Source organism: Poecilia formosa, unplaced genomic scaffold (genome assembly GCF_000485575.1).
Source record: "Poecilia formosa unplaced genomic scaffold, Poecilia_formosa-5.1.2 Scaffold452, whole genome shotgun sequence".
Taxonomy (NCBI): domain Eukaryota; kingdom Metazoa; phylum Chordata; class Actinopteri; order Cyprinodontiformes; family Poeciliidae; genus Poecilia; species Poecilia formosa.
The window spans coordinates 241,944-254,689 of record NW_006800391.1 but is presented as its reverse complement, the minus strand read 5'-3'; the positions used below and the strand labels follow the sequence as shown (position 1 = coordinate 254,689).

At 38.2% G+C, this 12,746-nt stretch overlaps 1 protein-coding gene across 1 annotated transcript in view; it reads left to right on the top strand.

The window, feature by feature from the left end:
• The window catches only part of LOC107833781 (paired box protein Pax-6-like), a 25,489-nt gene that overhangs the window by 5,361 nt on the left and 7,382 nt on the right, over positions 1 to 12,746 (top strand). Inside the window, exons 2-3 of the mRNA XM_016663884.1 lie at positions 2,412 to 2,465; positions 9,567 to 9,697. Coding sequence (XP_016519370.1) covers positions 2,412 to 2,465; positions 9,567 to 9,697 — 185 coding nt within the window. The remainder of the gene's footprint in view (positions 1 to 2,411; positions 2,466 to 9,566; positions 9,698 to 12,746) is intronic.

Here is a 12,746-nt window from a genome sequence, read left to right as displayed (position 1 = left end):
GAAATAACACTATTTAATTCATAAATAGTGTTATTTCCTGGATTGTTTTCTGTGAAGAACCCAGAGAGGGTTATTTGATTGTGCTTTCTGGAAATCAATACATTTTTACATTTAGGCACTCCTGCAATCGTCACACTTTTTCTGTTACAAACTGACTCCGGCCCCCCACTAGAGAAGGGGAAAGTTATGTGGCCCTCATAGGAAAAAGTTTGGAGACCCCTGTTTTAAACAATTACACAATAGTCTTCATGGTTTGCATTCTTTAAATACAATTTTAAAATAGATTGGAATTGAACTTGTTTAAATTGCTGTTAGCTGTGAAACTTACATCAATTCTGTTCAGTAGTATTAACTGAAATCCACCCAGATTAAATCTATGCAAAATGCTACATGACTTTACTGATCCAATTCTAACAATTTATTTGTTCTATGATCATATATTGTTAAAGAAGGACTATAAAGAGAAACTAACATTGCTCATTTCATATCAGTCACTCATCTAAGTTTTAAAAAGAGCTGCAACCATCCAGTGTTTTATCAATGTAGGGAACAGTTATAAGACATAATGTTTTTGTTTTGTACAGGTGGAGTTCAAAATGAGCTGCCCCGATTATAATCACAGTTATGATATTGTTTTTATCACATTTATTTAATATTTTGATTTACAAGGACTAATGTCCAGCTATCCATCCATTTTCTTTACACCCTTGTCCCTTAGTGGGGTCGGGAGGGTTAAGGACTAATGTATAGATACAAATTATCATTTGATAAATTACCTAGTGGTCTTCAGATGCTTACAATAAAGAATATGATACCTTGTTATCACTCTGCCCTGCACAGAGTCCTGGGAGCCTAACAAACTCATAATAGCCAATTAATTTAGTGAGGCTGTCTGCTCAGGTCATAAAGCTGCAGTCAGCTACTTAACAGACATGCTGCTCACAACTGCAATCTATAGTTTTAAAGTAGCATTATAATAATAATGGTTCTGTTTAGGCTTCACCATCCTGTGTTGTCATCCAACCAAACAGTAGATTTAGTTTTTCTGATAAGAACTGTAGAGGTATGGGAGTGATTTTTTCATCCAGTGACTGACGGTCCTTAGTGGTACTGCAGGAAAAACTCCAGCCATGACAGCATCTCAAAAAAATTTATGGTATCATATTTGAAATAATAACTTTTTAAAACATCAGCATGCCTAGAAAGCCAGACTTTTGAGTGACATTCCATTCTTAATCCATGATTTTTAATATGACAGTTTCATCTCTTACAGAGGCTTTCCAGAAGACTTGGGTATGTTTCCAGAAGTGCATTTGTAAAGTCAGACATTAATGTTGGATGGGAAGGTCTGGCTCATAGTTAGTACTGATTTCCTGATTTTTCTGGTTGGTGGAACATGATAATTGCCAAACTGTTCCCATAAAGTTGTGATAATGAAATTGTCTAAAATGTAATGGTTGCAGAAGCATTTGAGAATATCAATGCCATTTAGAGATTCTTCAGTGGTTTGGTACATCCATCCATTTTCTCTACACCCTTGTCCCTAAGTGGGATCAGGAGGGCTGCTGCTGTCTATCTCCAGCTAATGTTCTGGGCGAGAGGGGGGGTCACCCTGGACAGGTTGCCAGTATGTCACAGGTGGTTTGATACAGTTTAATATAATTCATTTTATGTATGTTGTGGCATACATAAAATGAATTATGTATGCCATAAATTGTATGCTATAAAAAAGAATAAATAATAAATAAACTGTTTGTCCTCTGTGTCTCTGTGTTGCCCTGTGACAGACTGGTGACCTGTCCAGGGTGACCCCGCCTCTCGCCCAGAACGTTAGCTGGAGATAGACACCAGCAACCCTCCTGACCCCACTAGGGACAAGGGTGAAGGAAAATGGATGGATGGATGGAAATTCAAACCTATCATACAGACAGATTCCAAGTCAATTACATATATTTCAATTGATCCTATTTTTCAAGAAATGCAGTTTTATTTACCTTCTTATTTAAATTGTTTTCTAAGGTTTCCCAGCAGATTAGATCAAGTCACTCACTTGCATCATTCACTCCATCTGCATGAACAATCCTTCATCCTGAGCATGTATGTTCAACACCCCATAATTGGACAAGCTGCTCATCTGATAGTCTTAATAGACTCATACTGTATAAACTGTGAATTAAGTGACACTGCATGAGAAAATATTTATATTGTAGGTTTTTCACAGGTGTTTGACTTCTGTCCTGCAGTAAAGCTTCCTTTCTAAAAACAAATGAAAAACTATAATTAGTCATCTTTAAACATTTATTTCTTTCCTGCTGCTTTGCTTTTCTGCATAATTAAGGTGTTTTGAATGTGGACTTGATTATACATAAATGTGTTTAACCCAGTAAAATATGATTTGTCTGTTTGTACAGATTACAGAACTCAACCCAGCTGGGAGACTGGTGTTGCCTCCATGATTCAAAACAGTGAGTGCATTCTTGAATTTTGTTTCTTATAAGGATGTTATCAATGCCCAGCTTCAGCCCAGGGAGCCTTGTTCTTCTAGGAGGACATGGCGCCCTGGGCTAGAGCCAGAAAATTACCCAACCTGCTCAAGTTTCTTTTATTTGTTCAGATTACAGGTATGTTTCAACCTAAACTACATCCAGTACATAGGAAAATGTAGCTATTATTATTATTATTATTTTGTGGTTGTTCTTGATAGGCCCTGAGTTCTGGGTCTTCATCCTGCTTAAAGCAGTACTGCATGAATTACCATTGTCATAATGCACTGCTATTGCCTTTGTGTTGCAACTTTCTGTTGAATGTCAGACTTATTATTTCTAATTTAATCAGGTCCATCTCAGCACAGGGGAGTGAGAGCAGCTTGATGCTGCTATGAGGCTCAACTCCCCAGCCCATCAATTCACTTGCTAATATCATAAGTGAATGAAATATGGTTTACAGTAGGAGGGTGTTGTTAGATTTTACTGCTGTTCATAAGTCGTTTATTATCTCAAAGAGTATGAAAGAGAGAAATAAAGTTAATAAAAACAATCAAAGTAAGTAAAGATAAATAAATAATGGGAATCTGCCTCAACAGATTAATCAGGAGTAATGAGGGCAGTGAATACTTTCGCAAGGCACTGCATGGCGGGTTGCCTTTAATGTTCTTTGTGATCTGAACATATGCAAAAACGCAAACATGTGCCAAACGTGGGATGAAGCTTGTTAACCTGCTGTAGTTCTGCTGCTTGGTCCCCTATCTCTCTACAAACAATATCTGTTTGTGTCCTGCACTCATTTTTTCTCTCTCAGTATTTTAGCCCCACTATTTTTTTATTTTTTTCTTTTTGGCAGGTTTGCTGCTCGTTCATCCTTTCTTCTCTTTTTCAAATTGGAAGTGGCAGCTAGTGTCTCATTTTATTATGCAAACTACCAGACTGGCCCATTCTGACGTTTTACTGCACACCCGATTCAAATCCATTCTGGAGCAAATTCCACTTCCTTCAAGTTAGATTGTTCCTGTTGTTGAACTGTAATCTTCATGTCTGACCACAGGTTCTCAATTGGATTGAAATCTGGGCTTTGATTAGATTAGGCCCTTCCATTACATTTGCACCCAAACCACTGGAGTGTTGCTTTGGCAGAACGCTTTGGGTCATTGTCTTGTTGGACGGTGAAGTTCCATCCAAGTCTCAAATCACTGACAGACTGAAACAGGTTTTGCTCAAGAATTGTGTTTAACACCATCCATCTTCCTCTAGAACTGAGCCAGTTCCCCAGTCCTTGCTATTGAAAAAAGCATTCCCACAGCATGACACTGCCACCACCCCATTTCACTGGGAATGGTTTAGTTCTTGGGGTAATGAGATGCATTGATTTTGCGCCAGACATAAATAATATTGCCAAAAGTATTTGCTCACCTGCCTTGACTCACATACATATGAGTTTAAGTGAGATCCCATTCCTGATCCATAGGGTTTGAGAATAGGCACATTTGCTTGTTCTAAAGCTGAAACACAGCTATAACTAGCTTTAACAATGGAATAAGCTGATCACCAGATGGGAATCTTTCTATTAGTCACCAACTTATCAAAATTACTGTAAGGGCTAGAGAGAACTTCTGAGTATTGGCTTTCTTCTCTAATACAAACGAAGAACTATCGCAGTCTGGATTCATAATAAATCAGTACTTAAAATGGTTGAAGGTACAGCTAAAATGATGCTTTCCTGATGTCAGTGAAACAGTCACCTGTCTGTGTTGCCATGGAGGACCTGTACCGTTGTTCCAATCGGCTCTGTTGACAACAACAGAATCCTGTTACAGTGGGAGTTAACTGAAGTCAGGTGCAGTGTGAATGAGTTGATTTGAAGGGAAAGCCTGAGCTTTTCCCAGGGGCTCGCCTGCTTTGTGTGTGTGAGTGTTTGTGTATCACAGAGGATTGGGGCCAAATTGACTCCATATGTCTTTCTATTAATTTATTGTCAATAGAGGAGAGCCCCAGTGTGTTTCTCAGAAATGACACCATGATTAACATTTCTACAGTTGAACTGCTGACCTTTCAACACACAAGAGATATAAGACAGCTTGACAGAGAGTTAGAAAATATTCGCAGTCACAGCAGCATAATAGGATAACTGATCCTATAATTGACTTGCGGAAGACATAATAGGTACTATGCTAATGTTTGCAGGATTATAAACCTTACTTTTTAGCAGCGTTTAAAAGGAGCTAAGAGTGATTGTTGTCTCTCATCTATCATTGTCTGTCTGTTTTACTTTTAGTCAGACTGGATTAAGAAAATCTGCAGCCATCAAACATAATATAACTGTCACAGCCTCCTGGTTGGATTTAGGGCTGGACATTGACTGGGCCTTTATAACATCTGACATGCTTTGTCACTCTGATCATATGTTTATGGTTGGTTTCATGCTGAAATGTAAACCTTTACCCACTCAAATTCCTGGCAATCCAAATGTTGCCCTGTATTTACCTTAGCTCCATCCATCTGACCAGATTCCCTATGCCCCCTGAAGACATCATCCCCACAGCATGGTACTGCCATCAGGATGTTTTTTAATTGACATGATGCTTGCTCCGCCCCATGCAGAAATAGAGCAAACCTCTGACAAACAAACAGTATTATAATGGCAGAGGTAGTGGAACTCAAAATGATACCCAATATATTTTTTGAGTATTTTTTGTCGTATCAGCCAACACTGAGGCAAAGACAACAGGCAGGAAAATTCTCCAACAAGTCCTACATCAGACCTGTAATGTTATTTGTGAGAAACCACAGAGATATCAAAGTTAAAGTCTTCGGCAGCCAGATGAAAAATGACTGGCACAAAGTCTCATGGGATGTGAGTGTGAAAGTTGTGTCGGACGCATTTTGTATGTGCAAAAGCGGATGAGTAATGATTTAAATAATAAAAGCTTTTGAAAATCTTCCTCAGGAAAATGCTTCAAAATAAATATTAGGATAAAAATGTAATTAAATACAAATACTGCAGTTACAGCATCATGTTTTCATGCTGCTATAGAGCTACCACTGGAATTTACACACACAAAATCAAGCATAACTACCTTCACGTGTTGATCTTTGATTTGATTAAGAGTAAGTGTCATAGTGACAAAAAATGGGATGTTTACTGCCAATTACCTTCATGCAGGCGAACATGTGGTAGTTGCCGTTGATCACAGTTTCATTCAACTGGACATGAGGTCAACTGGAGGCCTTGATCCATTTCTGCATTATTCCAGACTGCGTTTGGGTTTTGGAAATGTAATAAATTGTATTCCACCCTCTAAATGCTCTGGGTAATGGTTGTCGAGATTGCATGTTCCCCAATGACAATGTTTGACCATGACTAGTCTGTCAAAGTCTGTATGAATGCAGCACATTCGCAATGACGAACCCTGCAGTGTTGACAGAGGTTCAGTTCCTCCAGATAAGGGGTGTGCACTTTGGGACAAATTGCAACCACCGATTGGTCAATTGCTGACAAATCCCCTATAATGATTGACAGGTGGCGTCATATCAATTGGGATGATGCACTCAAATTAATATGAGTGCATCATCACAATTGTGTGGGATGTGGAGAAAGATGTACGTCTTCCCACATGACGTTACCTGAACACTCATGGCTGTGTTGGGAGGTGGGTTACAAGCATTCCTCAATGTTTAACTATTCATCCCATTCAGTCATCCAAGTTTAATTTCTACAATAGATCATAGTTTTTGTAGCCTTTAGCTTGTACCACAATAATAATTAGTTTTGTTTGTGAACCCAACATTTAAACTACTCATGCACATTCAGTCTGTCTTACTGTGGTTACATCTTAATACATAGATGGAAAGGTGTTATTACAACAGGAAGTTTTAAATTAAATCATCCTCTTTCAGTTATATGTTGAACAAGCTGGTACACGTGTCTTATTCTCTCATGTACCTGGTTTTATGCTTGTGTGAGATGAATGTCTTTTTGTTTTCTTTTTGTTTTTTGTTTTGTTTGCTTACAGTTAGTTTCAATTTGCTTGTGTTATAGCTTGTTACCTCTGTAGGTGAATCACAACTTAATGTTGCTGTTTAATTGTTGTAAAACACTTAGTTCAGTTGGTTTGAATTCTGTCTTAGAAATGATTAAATTAATTAAAGTGCACTCACTGTCAAAAAATCCTTAGCCGGTATTGAGAACCATTGATCAAAAATTCTGAAGTGGAAAATTTCTGAAATCACAAGTGCCAATATTAAAAAGTCCCTGACTGTATAGGGGATTAAGACAGGCATGGCTCTAAAGTTTCACTGTTACTCTTGTCAGTGGCCAGTGCTCACAAAATATAATCAATGGAAAATTTGATTATAGACTGAGTCAAGCAACCAACAGGAACGGTCTGATAATTACATAGTCCTTCAGGTTTTCCAGACTCCAGATTTCACAAATTTATGCAAAATCAACAGAACCCCACATTTTTTTCTATCTAACACATACTTGTAAATCTATTGCAAATTTAATTGATTTTTAAAAAATACCTATCAAAACGTTGGGTTAAGTGACAGCTAACTCCCACCTGCAGGTGGCAGTATTTCTTACTTCTATTACAAGGTTGTCTAACTTCATATCAAGTTTTAGTTGAGATATTTAAGTTCTTTAGATAATAAAAATATTGTTTGTGTTCAGTCTGTCTTCCTGTTTTTTGTTTTATCTTTTTTCTTATACGTGTAGATTTTGGAAGGGATTGAATGGGAAAAAATATTGCAAATTTCTAAAGTAGTATCACGACTTCGGGGATTTTGATTGCAAAAAATAAGAAAAACAATCAAAGAACGGCTTAACTTACCAAACACGACTCACTCACTCCACTCCACCCACTCAAAGCTTCCCCACAAACTCCAAACTAAACTGAGGCCCATGGGAGATGAGGCCTTCTGCCGCTTCACGTCTATGGGATGCCCTCCCTGACACACTGAGGGAACCACTGACTGTTTTAAAAAAAGGCCTTAAGACATTTCTTTTTAGCAAGATTTTGGGTTTATTTTCTTAGGCATTGGTTTTAATCTCCTTATTTATTCATTTATTTAATATTTAATTATTTTTATCCATTACACTTGCTTGCTTTGTTTTTGCCCTTTAATATCCAAAGATATAAAGGGCGTTGTAAATGAAATCTATTATTATTATTATTATTATTATTGTTGTTGTTGTTGTTGTTATTAGTATGATAACTTGGCCTTATGGTGACTCATATAAAATGCTGTATTACTATGTAATGTGTCTATTAAGTACATTCATTGTCTGTTGAGCTCATCAACTGTAGTGTTCCTGCTCTCTGGATCCAGTATCTTACCTGCTGAACCATTTCCATCCCTCTTTGGTTTGCATGTGTACTGGACTGCATCCAAATCAGACTGTCCTATCTGGTTGTGTGTGCGTGTGCTGGTGGGTGTATGTGTATGTGTACTTTGACTGCATGATTTAGTAATTCACTGCTGAGAGGTTTATCAATCTGCAATATGTTTCCTTCCCCTGAGCTCATAAAAGCAACAGACAATGGATTCAGTGAAAATCTGCTTAACCTACAGTGTCACAGCACTATGTGCCCCTGCTGAGACATAGCACTTCTACGCTTTATCAGCAGTGTTCAAGGTTTTTTCTAGCTGTTTAAAGCAAACACAAGTGAACAGGAACAAATCCAATGATCACATAAAATATTTTGCTGAGTTTAGTCACAGAGAAGAGGCCTAAACAACATAACTACTCTGCACCACTCAGTGGTTGATTGTCTGTCGTAATCCTTGCCACAGCTTTAGAGCATTCCATTTTCTTGAATGTGATCATCACCGCTGCCTGCTCTCTGTCTCTACTGTCAGTTTCTGGGATTTTGGCTTTGATCTGCACTCCATGAACCTGGACCCTGACTACTGCCTCGCAGAGCGTAGACCTGTTCTGTCCATCTGTTGCTGACCTGGGTTGTTTGAGTACCATTCAGTGTTGGATTGTAGACCCCTGCCATTTCCATAGTGTGGTGTCTAGAAGAAGATCAGTGTGCGTGCTTTGACTTACCCCTCTGCTGGAGTTTTCTCACTCCTTGATATCATCACTCCTTAGTTATCCCCTCTATGCAGTTAGGTGTCAAAATCCTCAGTAGATGGGCAACTTTTTATCTCAAGCACTAATGTGAGATTTGCAAGATAAGCGCTAATGCAAAGTTGTATTCCCATGAATACATGTTTGCTGTGGTCTTTCAGGCTAAGTTTCTTTTCCTTACCACTCACTTTGCCTGTCACCTTCCTATTTGCTCTGCAAAGCCAGCACAATGAGTCAGGGAGAAGCTACCAATCACCGCACAGCCCAGTCTGCCAAAAACCTGAGATGAAGATCTTTTATTCCTTTACCTGATGGGTTCCTACATGTTTGTAGATTAACTGTGCTAGTTGGAGTCCTGATATAATTTTATAAATGTGTGGGAGCTTTTTGTGTTTTTGTGTTTGCTGTTGTGTGCATATTTTATAGGCTGTTGCCCCTTAGAAATAGTAGTGTTTTTCAAATCAATACAATTTTACAATTTAAAGATGCACCAGATTTTGTTGTCATTCATATGCCAATTTCTGGCTATTGGTTTATCTTGTGTCTTCCAACATAGGAGACTGGAAACTTGCTAATGTCAACTCAGGTTAAAATTTATAGGGTATGAATTCCGCCAAGCAATAAGTTGATGGTATTTTATTTTGGACAGACAGTTAAACAGGACTAGGGAATGGAGAACACATCTTCCTAAAAACAAACAAAAATGTGCCACTGACCATGCTGTATGTCTCTCAAATACATACAAAAAGAAGTGTGTCCGTAGCATCTTTCAGTAACTGAATAATAGATTTAGATTCAAATAATTGACATGAGGTCAGCATACTGCAACTTCTTTACAAACTGAGTGTCTAGATGTTAAAATGTAAAATCTAAGCACCCAGGCTATTTCCTCCATATTCACCCTTATATTTTCCTCTTGTTAATAAAATGGTCTATTTCCCTCTTTCCTTTATTTCTTTCCCTTTCATTTTATTTCTGTGTGTTTGTGTGTGAAGGTCACAGTGGAATAAACCAGCTTGGAGGTGTGTTTGTAAATGGAAGGCCTTTACCTGATTCCACAAGGCAGAAGATAGTGGAGCTTGCTCATAGTGGGGCTCGGCCATGTGACATATCCAGAATACTACAGGTATGCAGAACTGCTGAGAGGATAACATAACTTGTGAACAAAATTAAGTGCCAGTTTTTGTTTTCAGGTCTGGGGTTCAGAATATTATTGGTACCTTACATGCAATTTTTCATAAGTTATTGTTAAAGTAGATCCCTACACCTGCGCTGTTTTATTGGATTTACAATAATGCTCAACGTATTTACCAGTGATTGCATGTAAAAACATTGATGTAAAGTTAAACTAATTTCCAGTGTTTGCCTTGATTAGCTATGACAAGAACCAATAGTTGGCTGTTGCCATGGTTTTCTGTAGAATCAAAATCTGTATTCACAAACACATCAAACTTTCAGAGTGTTATTAATACTTTGATCTGCCTTAAGTTTCAGTAGCATAGGTAAACGCTGCAAAAGGATAAGATCTGATCACCATCTGAATATTTGGAGTGGCTCCAGCTGATACCAGCTTGAACTCCATTCTAAATAATGCAGCTAAAAAATTTTTGACCATTCAAAGACCATTGAACTTCTGTCTGAAAACAGTGGGTTAGTTGATAAATGTGGAAAAAAGAGGCAATGTTGTCAAAGTGAATACTGCAAAATACAGTCACTTTCAATACATTAGAATATTTGTTCAGATGAGGCCTGATAGAAAGACAGAAAAATTACCTTTTGGAAATAATAATCTTTAAGCAGATATTATATAAGTTCAATACACAAAGTCCACATTTCTGTATTAAAAATGTATTTTACTGGTTTGTTGTAATATTCTAATTTTAAATTTCACATATTCACCAAATATCCCAATAAACACACACATAGACTTAACAGGATTTAATGTCTCAACAACACGCTCTTCATTTTTACACTCTAGACCAACATTAAATTTGTACCATGATGTGTCATCATCATACCTGATGAGATAGCAAGCAGAAAAAGGACACAGAAGCTTCCAGGCAGGTGACGTCAGAAGACTGTTGGTCACTGATTGGCTAAGGGGGTGAAGTCACTGGTTTTGTCAAAAGAGTGACTCTCTCACTCTCCTGTATTTCTCTGCCTGGATCCCTTTCAGGTTTTCAGATTTTTTGAGTTGGATAAAAAAACAAAACGTCCCAGACTGAGCAGACTGTTCAACATGACATCCATGTCTCCACTGATGTGTTTGTGTTGTGTACAGATTATGCTATGCTGCTCTTCAGACTGTGAGGCTGCTCGCTGTATGACGACATCACCCACTAGAACCGTTACTCATTTGTCATGTAAAAGGACATCATAGTTTACTCATTAATCTATAAAACTTTTACACAAATAAGATTGCTCTAGTGAATCAAAATGTGTTTTGTAAAAGCACATTTTGCTGTGAATACAGCTGCAATTCTTTTGGTCTCGAAAAGAAGATATTTTTAATTTGACAACATTAAAAATGAACTTTATTGCCTTCATCCAAACTTCCAAAAAGAAAAGTAATGCTGCTCATCACACTGAACATGTCACCACTATGGTGGAACATAGTGGTAGCAACATTGTGCTGTGTGAATCTATCCATCCATCCAGGCTGCAGGAGAGCTTTTGTCTATCTCCATTGTGACAGGCAGGGTACACTCTGGACCAGCCACAGTCCATCACAGGGCAACCCAGAGAAACACAGGAGAAACAACACACTCACACCTAATGTTTAAAGAGACCAAGTAATCTAACAGATATGTTTTTTGGACAGTGGGAAGAAGACAGAGTACCTGGAGAGAACTCACACATTTAAGGGGAGAACATGCAAACTTCATACAGAAAAATCCCAGAAATCCAACCAGCTGTGCCTGTGTTCAAGCCATTGCTTCTCTTTGGGTACATGTATACCAATAAAGTAGTTTCTCACTGTAAGAAAATTGTTGCTCGAGAATGTAATGTGAAACTATTGTCTTACTCAAAGAACTTGTAAATCTGGACTAAACAGTGAAAAGATGGATTTCTACTGTAAAGTAGAACATCTAACTGACAGCTCTGCTCTGACGGTTTTTCTTTCTACTTCATAAAAGTTTGTTTTACAAAGAGGTGAACTGACAAATGCAAATCTCGATTTCCTGCCTTTCCAGGAAATCTCCACTTACTGATTTATGAATGGCAAATGCCACCTTTACATTGTTATGTCTGGGAGATGTCTTTTCACATATCAATCACTTGAGCTTGAAAGTAAATGTCCTTGAACTTCAAAATCTAGAATCAATCTGGAGTTGGAACTAACTCCTGGAACAATCACAAATGAACAACAAAGAGATGAATGTATGATTTTATCCTGAATAGGCACTTTGTCTCAATGACATGTGAGGCAAGCTCATGGATTCCTTTAGCAGCTTTGTGGAAATGTAAAGTGGGATTATCTTTTCTACATAAAGAAGCAGCCTAAAAACTATTCCATGTTGTAGAACAGAGAGGACATCGAGTTGTTTGAGAGGTACAGATTAGCTCTCGAGCTAGCAAACGCTGCTGCGGAGCGGAGGGCAGACCCCGGGTTGGCGTCTTTTTATTCTACGAAGCCTTGTAAGGAGCGAGAAACTACAAGACAAAAGGACGGACATTTCAGCCGCTACAACCAAACAACTGCTGAGCAGGAGCCTTAAGGAAGCGACCGGTAAAAACAAGCGAAATAATGCCTCCAAAAGGATCCAAGACCGACGGGAGACAAGATGAGGACTATGTATCACTCACGCAAGTCAAAGAGTTGCTGAGCCAGCAAAAGGAAATGTATATGGAGTTACTCCAACAACAACAGGATCATTTCAAAGGTTTTGTTAAAATTATTATGGACACTACTAACACCAGAATGGACGTAATGACTCGAGAACTACAGGACATTAAAACCAGCCTGCAATTTACACAGAAAGACGTTGACGATATCAAAGTAGAAAGTGTTAAGCACAAGGACCGAAGTGACACGTTGCAGTCAGACATATTTAAAGTATGTGAGGGTATGATGACTATTACTGATAAAATGGAGTACCTTGAGGGGCAATCAAGAAGAAACAATCTGGTTTTTGATGGAATTACTGAATCACCAAATGAGACTTGGGCTGAGA